Source organism: Petromyzon marinus, chromosome 67 (genome assembly GCF_048934315.1).
Source record: "Petromyzon marinus isolate PM22_M1 ecotype Great Lakes invasive population chromosome 67, UKy_Petmar_22M1.pri1.0, whole genome shotgun sequence".
Taxonomy (NCBI): domain Eukaryota; kingdom Metazoa; phylum Chordata; class Hyperoartia; order Petromyzontiformes; family Petromyzontidae; genus Petromyzon; species Petromyzon marinus.
This window is the reverse complement of record NC_133733.1, coordinates 5,657,290-5,678,978: the sequence shown is the minus strand read 5'-3', so window position 1 is coordinate 5,678,978 and position 21,689 is coordinate 5,657,290. Positions and strand designations below refer to the sequence as shown.

The following is a 21,689-nucleotide window of genomic DNA, read 5'->3' as shown; positions in this document are numbered from 1 at the left end:
ACAAGGGGGGGTTACACAAAGGGGTTGCACAAAGGGGTTGCACAAGGGGGTTACACAAGGGGTTACACAAGAGGGTTACACAAGGGGTTGTTACACAAGGGGTTGTTCCACAAGGGAGGGGTTACACAAGGGGGTTACACAAGAGGGTTACACAAGAGGGTTACACAAGGGGGTTACACGAGGGGGTTACACAAGGGGGTTACACAAGGAGTTGTTACACAAGGGGGTTACACAAGGGGGTTACACAAGGGGGTTACACAAGGGTTGTTACACAAGGGGGGTTACACAAGGGGGTTACACAAGGGGGGGTTACACAAGGGGGGTTACACAAGGGGGTTACACAAGGGGGGGTTACACAAGAGGGGTTACACAAAGGGGTGTTACACAAGGGGGTTGTTACACAAGGGGGTTCCACAAGAGGGGTTACACAAGGGGGGGGGGTTACACAAAGGGGTTGCACAAGGGGGTTACACAAGGGGTTACACAAGAGGGTTACACAAGGGGTTGTTACACAAGGGGTTGTTACACAAGGGAGGGGTTACACAAGAGGGTTACACAAGAGGGTTACACAAGGGGGTTACACAAGGGGGTTACACAAGAGGGTTACACAAGGAGTTGTTACACAAGGGGGTTACACAAGGGGGTTACACAAGAGGGTTGTTACACAAGGGGGGTTACACAAGGGGTTTACACAAGGGGGTTACACAAGGGGTTGTTACACAAGGGGGTTACACAAGGGGTTGTTACACAAGGGGGTTACACAAGGGGGTTACACAAGGGGGTTACACAAGAGGGTTACACAAGGGGGTTACACAAGGGGGTTGCACAAGAGGGTTACACAAGAGGGTTACACAAGGGGGTTACATAAGGGTTGTTACACAAGGGGGGTTACACAAGGGGGTTACACAAGGGGGGGTTACACAAGGGGGGGTTACACAAGGGGGTTATACAAGGGGGGGTTACACAAAGAGGGGTTACACAAAGGGGTGTTACACAAGGGGGTTGTTACACAAGGGGGTTCCACAAGAGGGGTTACACAAGGGGGGGTTACACAAAGGGGTTGCACAAGGGGGTTACACAAGGGGTTACACAAGAGGGTTACACAAGGGGTTGTTACACAAGGGGTTGTTACACAAGGGAGGGGTTACACAAGGGGGTTACACAAGAGGGTTACACAAGGGGGTTACACAAGGGGGTTACACAAGGAGTTGTTACACAAGGGGGTTACACAAGGGGGTTACACAAGGGGCTTACGCAAGAGGGGTTACACAAGGGCGTTACACAAGGGAGTTACACAAGGGGTTGGTACACAAAGGGGTTACACAAGGGGGTTACACAAGGGGTTGTTACACAAGGGGTTGTTACACAAGGGGTTGTTACACAAGGGAGGGGTTACACAAGGGGGTTACACAAGAGGGTTACACAAGAGGGTTACACAAGGGTTGTCACACAAGGGGGGTTACACAAGGGGTTTACACAAGGGGGTTACACAAGGGGTTGTTACACAAGGGGGTTACACAAGGGGTTTACACAAGGGGGTTACACAAGGGGGTTACACAAGGGTTGTTACACAAGGGGGTTACACAAGGGTTGTTACACAAGGGGGATACACAAGGGGTTGTTACACAAGGGGGATACACAAGGGGGTGTTACACAAGGGGTTGTTACACAAGGGGGTTACACAAGGGGGTTGTTACACAAGGGGGTTACACAAGGGGGTTACACAAGAGGGTTGTTACACAAGGGGGGTTACACAAGGGGTTTACACAAGGGGGTTACACAAGGGGTTGTTACACAAGGGGGTTACACAAGGGGTTGTTACACAAGGGGGTTACACAAGGGGGTTACACAAGGGGTTACACAAGAGGAGTTACACAAGGGGGTTACACAAAGGGGTTGCACAAGAGGGTTACACAAGAGGGTTACACAAGGGGGTTACACAAGGGTTGTTACACAAGGGGGGTTACACAAGGGGGGGGGGGTTACACAAGGGGGTTACACAAGGGGTTGTTACACAAGGGGGTTACACAAGGGGGTTACACAAGGGGGTTGCACAAGAGGGTTACACAAGAGGGTTACACAAGGGGGTTACACAAGGGTTGTTACACAAGGGGGGTTACACAAGGGGGTTACACAAGGGGGGTTACACAAGGGGGGGTTACACAAGGGGGTTACACAAGGGGGGTTACACAAGAGGGGTTACACAAAGGGGTGTTACACAAGGGGGTTGTTACACAAGGGGGTTCCACAAGAGGGGTTACACAAGGGGGGGTTACACAAAGGGGTTGCACAAAGGGGTTGCACAAGGGGGTTACACAAGGGGTTACACAAGAGGGTTACACAAGGGGTTGTTACACAAGGGGTTGTTCCACAAGGGAGGGGTTACACAAGGGGGTTACACAAGAGGGTTACACAAGAGGGTTACACAAGGGGGTTACACGAGGGGGTTACACAAGGGGGTTACACAAGGAGTTGTTACACAAGGGGGTTACACAAGGGGGTTACACAAGGGGGTTACACAAGGGTTGTTACACAAGGGGGGTTACACAAGGGGGTTACACAAGGGGGGGTTACACAAGGGGGGTTACACAAGGGGGTTACACAAGGGGGGGTTACACAAGAGGGGTTACACAAAGGGGTGTTACACAAGGGGGTTGTTACACAAGGGGGTTCCACAAGAGGGGTTACACAAGGGGGGGGGGTTACACAAAGGGGTTGCACAAGGGGGTTACACAAGGGGTTACACAAGAGGGTTACACAAGGGGTTGTTACACAAGGGGTTGTTACACAAGGGAGGGGTTACACAAGAGGGTTACACAAGAGGGTTACACAAGGGGGTTACACAAGGGGGTTACACAAGAGGGTTACACAAGGAGTTGTTACACAAGGGGGTTACACAAGGGGGTTACACAAGAGGGTTGTTACACAAGGGGGGTTACACAAGGGGTTTACACAAGGGGGTTACACAAGGGGTTGTTACACAAGGGGGTTACACAAGGGGTTGTTACACAAGGGGGTTACACAAGGGGGTTACACAAGGGGGTTACACAAGAGGGTTACACAAGGGGGTTACACAAGGGGGTTGCACAAGAGGGTTACACAAGAGGGTTACACAAGGGGGTTACATAAGGGTTGTTACACAAGGGGGGTTACACAAGGGGGTTACACAAGGGGGGGTTACACAAGGGGGGGTTACACAAGGGGGTTATACAAGGGGGGGTTACACAAAGAGGGGTTACACAAAGGGGTGTTACACAAGGGGGTTGTTACACAAGGGGGTTCCACAAGAGGGGTTACACAAGGGGGGGTTACACAAAGGGGTTGCACAAGGGGGTTACACAAGGGGTTACACAAGAGGGTTACACAAGGGGTTGTTACACAAGGGGTTGTTACACAAGGGAGGGGTTACACAAGGGGGTTACACAAGAGGGTTACACAAGGGGGTTACACAAGGGGGTTACACAAGGAGTTGTTACACAAGGGGGTTACACAAGGGGGTTACACAAGGGGCTTACGCAAGAGGGGTTACACAAGGGCGTTACACAAGGGAGTTACACAAGGGGTTGGTACACAAAGGGGTTACACAAGGGGGTTACACAAGGGGTTGTTACACAAGGGGTTGTTACACAAGGGGTTGTTACACAAGGGAGGGGTTACACAAGGGGGTTACACAAGAGGGTTACACAAGAGGGTTACACAAGGGTTGTCACACAAGGGGGGTTACACAAGGGGTTTACACAAGGGGGTTACACAAGGGGTTGTTACACAAGGGGGTTACACAAGGGGTTTACACAAGGGGGTTACACAAGGGGGTTACACAAGGGTTGTTACACAAGGGGGTTACACAAGGGTTGTTACACAAGGGGGATACACAAGGGGTTGTTACACAAGGGGGATACACAAGGGGGTGTTACACAAGGGGTTGTTACACAAGGGGGTTACACAAGGGGGTTGTTACACAAGGGGGTTACACAAGGGGGTTACACAAGAGGGTTGTTACACAAGGGGGGTTACACAAGGGGTTTACACAAGGGGGTTACACAAGGGGTTGTTACACAAGGGGGTTACACAAGGGGTTGTTACACAAGGGGGTTACACAAGGGGGTTACACAAGGGGTTACACAAGAGGAGTTACACAAGGGGGTTACACAAAGGGGTTGCACAAGAGGGTTACACAAGAGGGTTACACAAGGGGGTTACACAAGGGTTGTTACACAAGGGGGGTTACACAAGGGGGGGGGGGTTACACAAGGGGGGTTACACAAGGGGGTTACACAAGGGGGGGTTACACAAGAGGGGTTACACAAAGGGGTGTTACACAAGGGGGTTGTTACACAAGGGGGTTCCACAAGAGGGGTTACACAAGGGGGGGTTACACAAAGGGGTTGCACAAGGGGGTTACACAAGGGGTTACACAAGAGGGTTACACAAGGGGTTGTTACACAAGGGGTTGTTACACAAGGGAGGGGTTACACAAGGGGGTTACACAAGAGGGTTACACAAGAGGGTTACACAAGGGGGTTACACAAGGGGGTTACACAAGAGGGTTACACAAGGAGTTGTTACACAAGGGGGTTACACAAGGGGGTTACACAAGAGGGTTGTTACACAAGGGGGTTTACACAAGGGGGTTACACAAGGGGGTTACACAAGGGGTTGTTACACAAGGGGGTTACACAAGGGGGTTACACAAGGGGTTGTTACACAAGGGGGTTACACAAGGGGGTTACACAAGGGGGTTACACAAGGGGGTTGCACAAGAGGGTTACACAAGAGGGTTACACAAGGGGGTTACACAAGGGTTGTTACACAAGGGGGGTTACACAAGGGGGTTACACAAGGGGGGTTACACAAGGGGGGGTTACACAAGGGGGTTACACAAGGGGGGTTACACAAGAGGGGTTACACAAAGGGGTGTTACACAAGGGGGTTGTTACACAAGGGGGTTCCACAAGAGGGGTTACACAAGGGGGGGTTACACAAAGGGGTTGCACAAAGGGGTTGCACAAGGGGGTTACACAAGGGGTTACACAAGAGGGTTACACAAGGGGTTGTTACACAAGGGGTTGTTCCACAAGGGAGGGGTTACACAAGGGGGTTACACAAGAGGGTTACACAAGAGGGTTACACAAGGGGGTTACACGAGGGGGTTACACAAGGGGGTTACACAAGGAGTTGTTACACAAGGGGGTTACACAAGGGGGTTACACAAGGGGGTTACACAAGGGTTGTTACACAAGGGGGGTTACACAAGGGGGTTACACAAGGGGGGGGTTACACAAGGGGGGTTACACAAGGGGGTTACACAAGGGGGGGTTACACAAGAGGGGTTACACAAAGGGGTGTTACACAAGGGGGTTGTTACACAAGGGGGTTCCACAAGAGGGGTTACACAAGGGGGGGGGGTTACACAAAGGGGTTGCACAAGGGGGTTACACAAGGGGTTACACAAGAGGGTTACACAAGGGGTTGTTACACAAGGGGTTGTTACACAAGGGAGGGGTTACACAAGAGGGTTACACAAGAGGGTTACACAAGGGGGTTACACAAGGGGGTTACACAAGAGGGTTACACAAGGAGTTGTTACACAAGGGGGTTACACAAGGGGGTTACACAAGAGGGTTGTTACACAAGGGGGGTTACACAAGGGGTTTACACAAGGGGGTTACACAAGGGGTTGTTACACAAGGGGGTTACACAAGGGGTTGTTACACAAGGGGGTTACACAAGGGGGTTACACAAGGGGGTTACACAAGAGGAGTTACACAAGGGGGTTACACAAGAGGGTTACACAAGGGGGTTACATAAGGGTTGTTACACAAGGGGGGTTACACAAGGGGGTTACACAAGGGGGGGTTACACAAGGGGGGGTTACACAAGGGGGTTACACAAGGGGGGGTTACACAAAGAGGGGTTACACAAAGGGGTGTTACACAAGGGGGTTGTTACACAAGGGGGTTCCACAAGAGGGGTTACACAAGGGGGGGTTACACAAAGGGGTTGCACAAGGGGGTTACACAAGGGGTTACACAAGAGGGTTACACAAGGGGTTGTTACACAAGGGGTTGTTACACAAGGGAGGGGTTACACAAGGGGGTTACACAAGAGGGTTACACAAGGGGGTTACACAAGGGGGTTACACAAGGAGTTGTTACACAAGGGGGTTACACAAGGGGGTTACACAAGGGGCTTACGCAAGAGGGGTTACACAAGGGCGTTACACAAGGGAGTTACACAAGGGGTTGGTACACAAAGGGGTTACACAAGGGGGTGACACAAGGGGTTGTTACACAAGGGGTTGTTACACAAGGGAGGGGTTACACAAGGGGGTTACACAAGAGGGTTACACAAGAGGGTTACACAAGGGTTGTCACACAAGGGGGGTTACACAAGGGGTTTACACAAGGGGGTTACACAAGGGGTTGTTACACAAGGGGGTTACACAAGGGGTTTACACAAGGGGGTTACACAAGGGGGTTACACAAGGGTTGTTACACAAGGGGTTACACAAGGGTTGTTACACAAGGGGGTTACACAAGGGGTTGTTACACAAGGGGGATACACAAGGGGGTGTTACACAAGGGGTTGTTACACAAGGGGGTTACACAAGGGGGTTACACAAGGGGGTTACAAAAGGGGGGTTAGACAAGGGGGTTACACAAGGGGGTTACACGAGGGGGGGTTACAAAAGTGGGGTTACACAAGGGGGGTACACAAGGGTTGTTACACAAGGGGGGTTACACAAGGGGTTGTTACACAAGGGGTTGTTACACAAGGGAGGGGTTACACAAGGGGGTTACACAAGAGGGTTACACAAGAGGGTTACACAAGAGGGTTACACAAGGGTTGTCACACAAGGGGGGTTACACAAGGGGTTTACACAAGGGGGTTACACAAGGGGGTTACACAAGGGGTTGTTACACAAGGGGGTTACACAAGGGGTTTACACAAGGGGGTTACACAAGGGGGTTACACAAGGGTTGTTACACAAGGGGGTTACACAAGGGGTTGTTACACAAGGGGGTTACACAAGGGGGTGTTACACAAGGGGTTGTTACACAAGGGGGTTACACAAGGGGGTTACAAAAGGTGGGTTAGACAAGGGGGTTACACAAGGGGGTTACACGAGGGGGGGTTACAAAAGTGGGGTTACACAAGGGGGTTACACAAGGGGGGTACACAAGGGTTGTTACACAAGGGGGGTTACACAAGGGGGGTTACACAAGAGGGTTACACAAGGGGGTTACACAAGGGGTTGTTACACAAGGGGGTTACACAAGGGGGTTGTTACACAAGGGGGTTACACAAGGGGGTTGTTACACAAGGGGGTTACACAAGAGGGTTACACAAGAGGGTTGTTACACAAGGGGGGTTACACAAGGGGGGGTTACACAAGGGGGTTACACAAGAGGTTGTTACACAAAGAGGTTGTTACACAAGGGGGTTACACAAGGGGTTGTTACACAAGGGGGTTACACAAGCGGGTTACACAAGAGGGTTACACAAGAGGGGTACACAAGGGTTGTTACACAAGGGGGTTACACAAGGGGGTTGTTACACAAGGGGGTTACACAAGAGGTTGTTACACAAAGAGGTTGTTACACAAGGGGGTTACACAAGGGGTTGTTACACAAGGGGGTTACACAAGGGGGTTACACAAGGGGGTTACACAAGGGGGGTACACAGGGGGGTTGTTACACAAGGGGGTTACACAAAGGGGTTGCACAAAGGGGTTGCACAAGGGGGTTACACAAGGGGTTACACAAGAGGGTTACACAAGGGGTTGTTACACAAGGGGTTGTTCCACAAGGGAGGGGTTACACAAGGGGGTTACACAAGAGGGTTACACAAGGGGGTTACACAAGGGGGTTACACAAGGGGGTTACACAAGAGGAGTTACACAAGGGGGTTACACAAGAGGGTTACACAAGGGGGTTACATAAGGGTTGTTACACAAGGGGGGTTACACAAGGGGGTTACACAAGGGGGGGTTACACAAGGGGGGGTTACACAAGGGGGTTACACAAGGGGGGGTTACACAAAGAGGGGTTACACAAAGGGGTGTTACACAAGGGGGTTGTTACACAAGGGGGTTCCACAAGAGGGGTTACACAAGGGGGGGTTACACAAAGGGGTTGCACAAGGGGGTTACACAAGGGGTTACACAAGAGGGTTACACAAGGGGTTGTTACACAAGGGGTTGTTACACAAGGGAGGGGTTACACAAGGGGGTTACACAAGAGGGTTACACAAGGGGGTTACACAAGGGGGTTACACAAGGAGTTGTTACACAAGGGGGTTACACAAGGGGGTTACACAAGGGGCTTACGCAAGAGGGGTTACACAAGGGCGTTACACAAGGGAGTTACACAAGGGGTTGGTACACAAAGGGGTTACACAAGGGGGTGACACAAGGGGTTGTTACACAAGGGGTTGTTACACAAGGGAGGGGTTACACAAGGGGGTTACACAAGAGGGTTACACAAGAGGGTTACACAAGGGTTGTCACACAAGGGGGGTTACACAAGGGGTTTACACAAGGGGGTTACACAAGGGGTTGTTACACAAGGGGGTTACACAAGGGGTTTACACAAGGGGGTTACACAAGGGGGTTACACAAGGGTTGTTACACAAGGGGTTACACAAGGGTTGTTACACAAGGGGGTTACACAAGGGGTTGTTACACAAGGGGGATACACAAGGGGGTGTTACACAAGGGGTTGTTACACAAGGGGGTTACACAAGGGGGTTACACAAGGGGGTTACAAAAGGGGGGTTAGACAAGGGGGTTACACAAGGGGGTTACACGAGGGGGGGTTACAAAAGTGGGGTTACACAAGGGGGGTACACAAGGGTTGTTACACAAGGGGGGTTACACAAGGGGTTGTTACACAAGGGGTTGTTACACAAGGGAGGGGTTACACAAGGGGGTTACACAAGAGGGTTACACAAGAGGGTTACACAAGAGGGTTACACAAGGGTTGTCACACAAGGGGGGTTACACAAGGGGTTTACACAAGGGGGTTACACAAGGGGGTTACACAAGGGGTTGTTACACAAGGGGGTTACACAAGGGGTTTACACAAGGGGGTTACACAAGGGGGTTACACAAGGGTTGTTACACAAGGGGGTTACACAAGGGGTTGTTACACAAGGGGGTTACACAAGGGGGTGTTACACAAGGGGTTGTTACACAAGGGGGTTACACAAGGGGGTTACAAAAGGTGGGTTAGACAAGGGGGTTACACAAGGGGGTTACACGAGGGGGGGTTACAAAAGTGGGGTTACACAAGGGGGTTACACAAGGGGGGTACACAAGGGTTGTTACACAAGGGGGGTTACACAAGGGGGGTTACACAAGAGGGTTACACAAGGGGGTTACACAAGGGGTTGTTACACAAGGGGGTTACACAAGGGGGTTGTTACACAAGGGGGTTACACAAGGGGGTTGTTACACAAGGGGGTTACACAAGAGGGTTACACAAGAGGGTTGTTACACAAGGGGGGTTACACAAGGGGGGGTTACACAAGGGGGTTACACAAGAGGTTGTTACACAAAGAGGTTGTTACACAAGGGGGTTACACAAGGGGTTGTTACACAAGGGGGTTACACAAGCGGGTTACACAAGAGGGTTACACAAGAGGGGTACACAAGGGTTGTTACACAAGGGGGTTACACAAGGGGGTTGTTACACAAGGGGGTTACACAAGAGGTTGTTACACAAAGAGGTTGTTACACAAGGGGGTTACACAAGGGGTTGTTACACAAGGGGGTTACACAAGGGGGTTACACAAGGGGGTTACACAAGGGGGGTACACAAGGGTTGTTACACAAGGGGGTTACACAAGGGGGTTGTTACACAAGGGGGTTACACAAGGGGGTTACACAAGCGGGTTACACAAGGGGTTGTTACACAAGGGGGTTACACAAGGGGGTTGTTACACAAGGGGGTTACACAAGGGGGTTACACAAGGGGGTTGTTGCACAAAGGGGTTACACAAGAGGGTTACACAAGGGGGTTGTTACACAAGGGGGGTTACACAAGGGGGGGTTACACAAGAGGGTTACACAAGGGGTTGTTACACAAGGGGGTTACACAAGGGGTTGTTACACAAGGGGGTTACACAAGGGGGTTACACAAGAGGGTTACACAAGGGGGTTACACAAGAGGGTTACACAAGGGGGTTAAACAAGGGGTGTTACACAAGAGGGGTACACAAGGAGGTTACACAAGGGGGTTACACAAGGGCTGTTACACAAGGGGGTTACACAAGGGGTTACACAAGGGGGGTTACACAAGGGGGTTACACAAGGGTTGTTACACAAGGGGGTTACACAAGGGTTGTTACACAAGGGGGAGTTACACAAAAGGGGTTACACAAGGGGGTGTTACACAAGGGGGTTACACAAGGGGGTTGTTACACAAGGGGGTTCCACAAGAGGGGTTACACAAGGGGGGGGTTACACAAAGGGGTTGCACAAGGGGGTTACACAAGGGGTTACACAAGAGGGTTACACAAGAGGGTTACACAAGGGGTTGTTACACAAGGGGTTGTTACACAAGGGAGGGGTTACACAAGGGGGTTACACAAGAGGGTTACACAAGAGGGTTACACAAGGGGGTTACACAAGGGGGTTACACAAGAGGGGTTACACAAGAGGGGTTACACAAGGGGTTGTTACACAAAGGGGTTACACAAGAGGGTTACACAAGGGGGTTACACAAGGGGTTGTTACACAAGGGAGGGGTTACACAAGGGGGTTACACAAGAGGGTTACACAAGAGGGTTACACAAGGGTTGTTACACAAGGGGGGTTACACAAGGGGGTGTTACACAAGGGGTTGTTACACAAGGAGGGTTACACAAGGGGTTTACACAAGGGGGTTACACAAGGGGGTTACACAAGGGGTTGTTACACAAGGGGGTTACACAAGGGGGTTACACAAGGGTTGTTACACAAGGGGGTTACACAAGGGGTTGTTACACAAGGGGGTTACACAAGGGGGTGTTACACAAGGGGTTGTTACACAAGGGGGTTACACAAGGGGGTTACAAAAGGGGGGTTAGACAAGGGGGGTACACAAGGGTTGTTACACAAGGGGGTTACACAAGGTGGTTACACAAGGGGGGATACAAAAGGGGGGTTACACAAGGGGGTTACACAAGGGGGTTGTTACACAAGGGGGTTACACAAGGGGGTTACACAAGTGGGTTACACAAGGGGTTGTTACACAAGGGGGTTACACAAGGGAGTTGTTACACAAGGGAGTTGTTACACAAGGGGGTTACACAAGGGAGTTGTTACACAAGGGGGTTACACAAGGGGGATACACAAGAGGGTTACACACGGGGGTTGTTACACAAGGGGGGTTACACAATGGGGGGTTACACAAGGGGGTTACACAAGGGGTTGTTACACAAAGGGGTTGTTACACAAGGGGGTTACACAAGGGGTTGTTACACAAGGGGGTTACACAAGAGGGTTACACAAGGGGGTTACACAAGAGGGTTACACAAGGGGGTTACACAAGGGTTGTTACACAAGGGGTTGTTACACAAGAGGGGTACACAAGGAGGTTACACAAGGGGGTTACACAAGGGTTGTTACACAAGGGGGTTACACAAGGGGTTACACAAGGGGGGGGGTTACACAAGGGGGGGTTACACAAGGGGGGGGTTACACAAGGGTTGTTACACAAGGGGGTTACACAAGGGGGTTACACAAGGGTTGTTACACAAGGGGGTTAGACAAGGGGGTTACACAAAGGGGTTACACAAGGGGTTGTTACACAAGAGGGTTACACAAGGGGGTTACACAAGAGGGTTACACAAGAGGGTTACATAAGGGGGTTACACAAGGTGGTTGTTACACAAGGAGGTTACACAAGGGGGGGTTACACAAGAGGGTTACACAAGGGGGTTACACAAGGGGGTTACACAAGGGGGTTACACAAGGGGGTTACACAAGAGGGTTACACAAGGGGGTTACACAAGGGGGGTTACACAAGAGGGTTACCCAAGGGGTTTACACAAGGGGGTTACACAAGGGGGGGGTTACACAAGAGGGTTACACAGGGGGTTACACAAGAGGGTTACACAAGAGGGTTACACAAGGGGGTTACACAGGGGGGTTGTTACACAAGGGGGTTGTTACACAAGGGGGTAACACAAGGGGTTTACACAAGGGGGTTACACAAGGGGGTTGTTACACAAGGGGTTACACAAGAGGGTTACACAAAAGGGTTACACAAGAGGGTTACACAAGGGGGTTACCCAAGGGGGTTACACAAGGGGGTTACACAAGAGTTGTTACACAAGGGGTTACACAAAGAGTTGTTAAACAAGGGGTTGTTACACAAGGGGGTTACACAACGGGGGGTTACAGAAGGGGGTTACACAAGAGGGTTACACAAGGGGGTTACACAAGGGTTGTTAGACAAGGGGGTTACACAACGGGGTTACACAAGGGGTTGTTACACAAGGGGTTGTTACACAAGGGGGTTACACAAGGGGTTGTTACACAAGGGGGTTGCACAAGGGGGTTGCACAAGGGGGTTACACAAGGGGGTTACACAAGGGGGTTACACAAGAGGGTTACACAAGAGGGTTACACAAGGGGGTTACACAAGGGTTGTTACACAAGGGGGGTTACACAAGGGGGTTACACAAGGGGGGGGTTACACAAGGGGGGTTACACAAGGGGGTTACACAAGGGGGGTTACACAAGAGGGGTTACACAAGGGGGTGTTACACAAGGGGGTTGTTACACAAGGGGGTTCCACAAGAGGGGTTACACAAGGGGGGGTTACACAAAGGGGTTGCACAAGCGGGTTACACAAGGGGTTACACAAGAAGGTTACACAAGAGGGTTACACAAGGGGTTGTTACACAAGGGGTTGTTACACAAGGGATAGGTTACACAAGGGGGTTACACAAGGGGTTGTTACACAAAGGGGTTGTTACACAAGGGGGTTACACAAGGGGTTGTTACACAAGGGGGTTACACAAGAGGGTTACACAAGGGGGTTACACAAGAGGGTTACACAAGGGGGTTACACAAGGGTTGTTACACAAGGGGTTGTTACACAAGAGGGGTACACAAGGAGGTTACACAAGGGGGTTACACAAGGGTTGTTACACAAGGGGGTTACACAAGGGGTTACACAAGGGGGGGTTACACAAGGGGGGGGGGGGTTACACAAGGGGGTTACACAAGGGTTGTTACACAAGGGGGTTACACAAGGGGGTTACACAAGGGTTGTTACACAAGGGTTGTTACACAAGGGGGTTAGACAAGGGGGTTACACAAAGGGGTTACACAAGGGGTTGTTACACAAGAGGGTTACACAAGGGGGTTACACAAGAGGGTTACACAAGAGGGTTACATAAGGGGGTTACACAAGGTGGTTGTTACACAAGGAGGTTACACAAGGGGGGGTTACACAAGGGGGTTACACAAGGGGGTTACACAAGGGGGTTACACAAGAGGGTTACACAAGGGGGTTACACAAGGGGGGTTACACAAGAGGGTTACCCAAGGGGTTTACACAAGGGGGTTACACAAGGGGGGGTTACACAAGAGGGTTACACAGGGGGTTACACAAGAGGGTTACACAAGAGGGTTACACAAGGGGGTTACACAGGGGGGTTGTTACACAAGGGGGTTGTTACACAAGGGGGTAACACAAGGGGTTTACACAAGGGGGTTACACAAGGGGGTTGTTACACAAGGGGTTACACAAGAGGGTTACACAAAAGGGTTACACAAGAGGGTTACACAAGGGGGTTACCCAAGGGGGTTACACAAGGGGGTTACACAAGAGTTGTTACACAAGGGGTTACACAAAGAGTTGTTAAACAAGGGGTTGTTACACAAGGGGGTTACACAACGGGGGGTTACAGAAGGGGGTTACACAAGAGGGTTACACAAGGGGGTTACACAAGGGTTGTTAGACAAGGGGGTTACACAACAGGGTTACACAAGGGGTTGTTACACAAGGGGTTGTTACACAAGGGGGTTACACAAGGGGTTGTTACACAAGGGGGTTGCACAAGGGGGTTGCACAAGGGGGTTACACAAGGGGGTTACACAAGGGGGTTACACAAGAGGGTTACACAAGAGGGTTACTCAAGGGGGTTACACAAGGGTTGTTACACAAGGGGGGTTACACAAGGGGGTTACACAAGGGGGGGGGTTACACAAGGGGGGTTACACAAGGGGGTTACACAAGGGGGGTTACACAAGAGGGGTTACACAAGAGGGGTTACACAAGGGGGTGTTACACAAGGGGGTTGTTACACAAGGGGGTTCCACAAGAGGGGTTACACAAGGGGGGGTTACACAAAGGGGTTGCACAAGCGGGTTACACAAGGGGTTACACAAGGTTACACAAGAGGGTTACACAAGGGGTTGTTACACAAGGGGTTGTTACACAAGGGAGAGGTTACACAAGGGGGTTACACAAGAGGGTTACACAAGAGGGTTACACAAGGGGGTTACACAAGGGGGTTACACAAGAGGGTTACACAAGGAGTTGTTACACAAGGGGGTTACACAAGGGGCTTACGCAAGAGGGGTTACACAAGGGGGTTACACAAGGGGGTTACACAAGGGAGTTACACAAGGGGTTGTTACACAAAGGGGTTACACAAGGGGGTTACACAAGGGGGTTACACAAGGGGTTGTTACACAAGGGGTTGTTACACAAGGGAGGGGTTACACAAGAGGGTTACACAAGAGGGTTACACAAGAGGGTTACACAAGGGTTGTTACACAAGGGGGGTTACACAAGGGGTTTACACAAAGGGGTTACACAAGGGGGTTACACAATGGGTTGTTACACAAGGGGGTTACACAAGGGGTTTACACAAGGGGGATACACAAGGGGGTTACACAAGGGTTGTTACACCAGGGGGTTACACAAGGGGTTGTTACACAAGGGGGTTACACAAGGGGGTGTTACACAAGGGGTTGTTACACAAGGGGGTTACACAGGGGGGTTACAAAAGGGGGGTTAGACAAGGGGGTTACACAAGGGGGTTACACGAGGGGGGGTTACAAAAGTGGGGTTACACAAGGGGGTTACACAAGGGGGGTACACAAGGGTTGTTACACAAGGGGGGTTACACAAGGGGGTTGTTACACAAGGGGGTTACACAAGGGGGTTGTTACACAAGGGGGTTACACAAGAGGGTTACACAAGGGGGTTGTTGCACAAGGGGGGTTACACAAGGGGGGTTACACAAGGGGGTTACACAAGGGGTTGTTACACAAAGGGGTTGTTACACAAGGGGGTTACACAAGGGGTTGTTACACAAGGGGGTTACACAAGGGGGTTACACAAGAGGGCTACACAAGGGGGGTACACAAGGGTTGTTACACAAGGGGGTTACACAAGGGGGTTGTTACACAAGGGGGTTACACAAGGGGGTTACACAAGGGGTTGTTACACAAGGGGGTTACACAAGGGGGTTGTTACACAAGGGGGTTACACAAGGGGGTTACACAAGGGGGTTGTTACACAAGGGGGTTACACAAGAGGGTTACACAAGGGGGTTGTTACACAAGGGGGGTTACACAAGGGGGGGTTACACAAGAGGGTTACACAAGGGGTTGTTACACAAAGGGGTTGTTACACAAGGGGGTTACACAAGACGTTGGCATCTTACAAAAGATGCCAACGTACGGTGCGAAAGAAGTTCAACATACATACACACACCAGGGAAAACACGGAGACACGGGGAGGATGGTGACATGCGACATACATGAAGGACACGCGGAGAGAGACACGGGGACAAGCAGAGAGAGACTTGGGAACACGCGGAGTGAGACACGGGGGACAAGCAGAGAGAGACTTGGGGACACGCGGAGAGAGACACGGTAACACGCGGAGAGAGACACGGGGACAAGCGGAGAGAGGCGGAGAGAGACGCGGGGACACGCGGAGAGAGACATTGAGAGAGACACGGAGACACGCGGAGAGAGACGTGGGGACACGCGCAGAGAGACTCGGAGAGAGACACGGAGACACGCGGAGAGAGGCACGGGGACACGCGGAGAGAGACGGAGAGAGACTTAGAGACGGAGAGAGACTTGGGGACGAGCGGAGAGAGACGGAGAGAGACGCAGGGACACGCGGAGAGAGACGTGGGGACACGCGGTGACACGCGGAGACGGAGAGAAACGGAGAGAGACGTGCGGACACGCGGAGAGAGACAGAGAGAGACGGAGAGAGACTTGGGGACAAGTGGAGAGAGACGCGGGGACAAGGCTGCAGCAAAGCTTCAGAACCAGTGGTCTAAACGCACCGCCAGATACCGGTCCGTCGGCAGATTACTGCCGAGAAAGCCCCAAAGCAGACCGCTCCCCGTCAACATTCCGCCGCGCAGAAAGAGGCCTGGTCCTCCCGATTAATGTCCAAACGCCGGGCGGCTACCGGTACCTCAGATCCGCGGGCACGAAATAGTAGTAGTCGTGATCAGGCAGAGGTGAGACTTGTTCCAGGAGCTGCTCGCTGGTGAGATGCGGGGGCAGCCTCCTCATCACCACCTAGGCAAGCGACAAACAAAAGGCCCCATGTCACAACGCCGCAACGTACGTGCGCGTGTGTACGTACGTGTACGTGTGTGTGTGTATGTGTTTGTACGTGTGTACGTGTGTGTACGTGTACGTGTGTGTGTGCGGACGTGTGTGTAGGAGGCTCTTGAAGGACGCTGCTACTGGGCAGTTGGAGTCGGTCGCCCTCCAGCATCAACAGCGGAGGGCGGAGGAGCGACGCTCACAACAACGAGCGGAGCGCCGGGTGGCTAAAGCACAGCAGGTTGGCACAGTAGGGGGCACAGGTGGTACATCGGCCACTCATCGAAGTCAGTCGACCCGTGGCACCCGGGTCTGCCCCATGACCTCCTGCCGGCGGGCGTTCGACACTTCACGTGGCCTCAAGGTGCACATAGCCTGGCACAAGCGCCGTGGTGACGCCCACCGCCACTTAGTGGTGAATGGCTGTTGTTGTGTGTGCGTACGTGTATGTCTGTGTACGAGTGTGTCTGTGTACGTGTGTCTGTGTGTGTGCACGCACGTGTGTGTCTGTGTACGTGTGTGTCTGTGTACGTGTGTGTGTCTGTGTACGTGTGTGTGTGTCTGTGTACGTCTGTGTACGTGTGTGTGTCTGTGTACGTCTGTTTACGTGTGCGTCTGTGTACGTGTGTGTGCGCACGCACGCGTGTGTGTGTCTGTGTACGTGTGTGTGCATACGCACGTGTGTGTGTGTGTGTTGAAGTGAAGAGTGGTGGCGTAGTGGTTAGCGCGCCGTGCTACGAACCCCACAGCCGAGGTTCGATTCCCGCTCACGGCCAACACCGGAGACGATAATAATTATCTGAACCGGTCCTGGGCCTCCTCCCGTAGGTCGACTCAGCCTCAAATGAGTACCTGGTGCTGTGTGTAGTAAACATCGCCACTGGGGAGACAAAGGCGGCCGGGCGTGGTGCTGGCCACCCTCGCGTGCCGTTCCGACTTTCATAGGTGCTAACAGCACTTTCCCCAATAGTCTGTGAAGGCTATACGGGGGATCTTGGTGTGTGTGTTCTCGTTTATAATCTAAGTTTATATTACAAGAGTTTATAGAACAACAAGAGTTTATATATAAATCCATCCAGCCCTTCTGAGACTGGAAAACTCTCACTCACTCACCCACTCACTCTCACTCACCACCCACCCACCCACTTACCCACCAACTCACTCACCCAACCTCTCACCCACCCACTCACCCACTCACCCACCCACTGACCCACTCACCCACCCACTCAACCACCCACCCACTCACCCACCAACTCACCCACCCACTCAACCACTCACCTACTCAGTCACCCACCCACCCACTCACCCACTCTCACTCACTCACCCACCCACTCACCCACTCACTCACCCATCCACCCACTCACTCACTCACCCACCCACCCACTCACGCACCCACTCTCACTCACTCACCCACCCACTCACCCACTCACTCACCCACTCACTCACCCACTCTCACTCACTCAGTCACCCACTCACCCACCCACTCACTCACCCACCCACTCACTCACCCATCCACCCACTCACCCACCCACTCACCCACCCACTTACCCACCCACAACAACAACAGCCACAACAGAGGTCGCCTGCACCACAACAGCGACAGAGACTCCCAACACTGAGCAGCGGGCAACACTTTGATGACAGAAGCGGAACCACCACGAACAATGATGATGATGATGCTGCTGCTAATGATATTTCTAATAATTATGATAAAAATGATGACATAATTACGACAATTATGACGACAACAATAATGAGAATGATATAAATGACAATTATAATCATAATTACAATTATCACAATTATAATAATTACAATGCTGACAATTACAACGATGATGATTAACAACAAGATAAAAGTTTTCAGCGGCAGTGGGCTTATAAGCAGGACAGCGGGGGGGGGGGGAAATAAAAGTAACCCCGTCAGGAAAATGCGGCCTTGCCTTGGTCTGAGCCTCCTTAGCCAGCACGGCGCGCGCCTCCTCGCCTCTCTTCATGGCTCTCCACCCTCCTCCCTCCTCCTGAAGAGGTTATCGATGAAGGAGGAGATGATGATGATGAGGAGGAGGATTGTGGTGGTGGTGTTGTTGTTGTTGAGTCGGCCTCGGATAAGTTTTAGTCGCAGGAGGCGCTACTGTCATCAACGAGAAGCGGGAACCGTCACGTGACCGGCACGTCACCGAACGAGAGACGCCGCGCGCCGACGGGTGGTCTGACGTCACCGAACGAGAGACGCCGCGCGCCGACGGGCGGTCTGACGTCACCGAACGAGAGACAACGCGCGCCGACGGGTGGTCTGACGTCACCGAACGAGAGAAACCACGCGCCGACGGCCGGTTTGACGTCACCGACGAGAGACGCGCGCCGACGGCTGGTCTGACGTCCAAACCGAGAGGCGCGCGCCGACGGGTGGTCTGACGTCACTGACGAGAGGCACGCGCCGACGGCTGGTTTGACGTCACCGACGAGAGTCACGCGCCGACGGTGGTTTGACGTCACTGACGAGAGTCAAACGCCGGCGGTTTGACGTCATCGCGAGAGTGACACTTTTTGACGTCGCCGACGTGAGACACGCCGGCGTTTTTACGTCACCGAGGAGAGACAAACGCGCTGGCGGTTTGACGTCACCGACGAGAGACACGCTGGCGTTTGTGACGTCATCGCAGGCGTAACTAACGCTTAGGCGTCAACCGACGAGACGCGCTGGCGTTTGACGTCATCGCCGAGATAACTGGCGTTTGACGTCATCTCAGACACAGTGGCGGTGACGTCACCGGCAGTTGGCCGACAGAGACGTCAACTTGCAAGATGCAACCCACCAGCTGTTCCCCCCCCCCCCCAAACTCGCTGCGTTTTACCCGCCCGGCGCTCCGCCCGTTGTTGTGAGCGTCGCTCCTCTGCCCCCCATCCGCTGCTGTTGCCGGAGGGGCGACTGCCTCCAGCTGCCCAGTAGCCTCGACGTGCACCTAGCCTGGCACTGCTCAGTAGCAGCGTCCGTCAGGGGCATCCTCCTCCTCCCATAGAGGCCGATGTTTACACCGCTGGTACCGCTCATCGGCAAGTCCACTCAGATCCACATCCACTCACCCACTCACTCACCCACTCACTCACTCATCCACTCACCCACTCACTCACTCATCCACTCACCCACTCACTCACCCACCCACTCACCTACTCATTCACCCACTCATCCACTCATCCACTCACCCACTCACTCACCCACTCACCCACTCATCCACCCACTCACTCACCCACTCACTCACCCGCTCACCCACTCACTCACCCACTCATCCACTCACCCACTCACTCACCCACTCATCCACTCACTCACTCACCCACTCATCCACTCACCCACTCACTCACCCACTCATCCACTCACCCACTCACTCACCCACTCACCCACTCACTCACCCACTCACGCACTCATCCACTCACCCACTCACTCATCCACTCACTCACCCACCCACTCACCCACTCACTCACCCACTCACGCACTCATCCACTCACCCACTCACTCATCCACTCACCCACTCACTCACCCACTCACTCACTCACCCACTCACTCACTCACCCACTCACTCACCCACTCACTCACCCACTCATCCACTCACCCACTCACTCACCCACTCGCTCACTCACCCACCCACTCGCTCACTCACCCACTCGCCCACTCACCCACTCGCTCACCCACTCGCTCACCCACTCACCCACTCACTCACTCACCCACTGACTCACCCACCCACTTCTCCATCAGCTCCATCTCATCTCCAGCCCCACTCTACGCGGCACGTGGTGGCTGAGCATGCTGGCTGCACAAAGACAAAGGTCCCCCGTGTAGCCTCTAACAGACGTCGGGGCAAGTGCATCATCCTACAAAGGCTACCGGCACTGGGGGTGGGTGGCCAGCAACCACGCCCGGCCGCCTTTGTCTCTCCCCCAGTGACGACCTAGGGGGGGGGCAGGGGGGGGGCGGAACCTGTGGTTGCGGTGGCCGTGAGCGGGAATCGAACTCGGGCTAGCAGCGTGTCGTGGGCGCCGCTGACCCACCGACTGCTCGAGATGAGCACGGTGGGAGCTGCGTACGGCGCGAAAGAAGTTCAGCATGCGCACAGCAACACAGCACTGGGGAACAGCGGGGGGGGGGGGGGAGTGGGGGGGGGTACGCACACAGAATCAGAGACACAAAGGCGGGCCCGTATCCGGAATCGAACTCGGTTGACCTGGGTGGGTGGGTGGGAGGGTGAGTGGGTGGGAGGGTTAGTGGGTGGGAGGGTGAGTGGGTGGGTAGGTGAGTGGGTGGGTAGGTGAGTGAGTGAGTGGGTGGGAGAGAGGGTAGGTGAGTGGGTGGGTAGGTGAGTGAGTGAGTGGGAGAGAGGGTGGGTGAGTGAGTGGGTGGGTGGGAGGGTGAGTGGGTGGGTGGGAGAGAGGGTGGGTGAGTGGGTAGGTGAGTGGGTGGGTAGGTGAGTGAGTGGGTGGGAGAGAGGGTGGGTGAGTGAGTGGGTGAGTGGATAGGTGAGTGGGTAGGTGAGTGTGTGGGTGAGTGGGTGGGTGAGTGGCTGGGTAGGTGAGTGGGTGTGTGAGTGAGTGGGTGGGTGAGTGAGTGGGTGGGTGAGTACACGTGGTGATGAAATCAACCACAGAGTTGACCACTAATTTTGTGGTGGCCCGGTCGCTTCTGTAAAAAAAAAAAGATCCGCATAGCTCAGTGAGCCTTACCTGGTCAAATAAAAAGAACACCGTTTCCTTTCTCTTTCCCCACAAGGAGAGCCACGACTTCAGTCACCCACTGACATCCCAATCCAAACAGGAGCCGAAGCAGTTCCATCACTTCACTTTCCCACCCCCTCCACGCCAGAGAATTGGGGGAAAGGAGGACAATGGCTGGCATTGAGAGAGATGCACACACAGAGACGTGCACAGAGACACACACAGAGACACGCACAGAGAAACGCACACACAGACACACAGAGAGACACACACACACAGACACACAGAGAAACACACACAGAGACGTGCACAGAGACACACACAGAGAGACACGCACAGAGACACACACACACAGAGAAACACACAGACACACAGAGATACACACAGAGACGTGCACAGAG

The 21,689-nt window shown here is 53.1% G+C and overlaps 1 protein-coding gene across 1 annotated transcript in view; it reads right to left on the bottom strand.

Annotated features, from left to right (window-relative positions):
* LOC116956754 (uncharacterized) overlaps window positions 1–18,858 on the bottom strand; it is a 31,362-nt gene extending 12,504 nt beyond the window's left edge. The window contains exons 1-2 of the mRNA XM_076054732.1: window positions 18,525–18,858; window positions 16,446–16,552 (exon numbers count right to left, since the gene is read on the bottom strand). Coding sequence (XP_075910847.1) covers window positions 16,446–16,552; window positions 18,525–18,578 — 161 coding nt within the window. The 5' untranslated portion in view covers window positions 18,579–18,858. The remainder of the gene's footprint in view (window positions 1–16,445; window positions 16,553–18,524) is intronic.
* Between the last annotated feature and the right edge of the window lie 2,831 nt (window positions 18,859–21,689).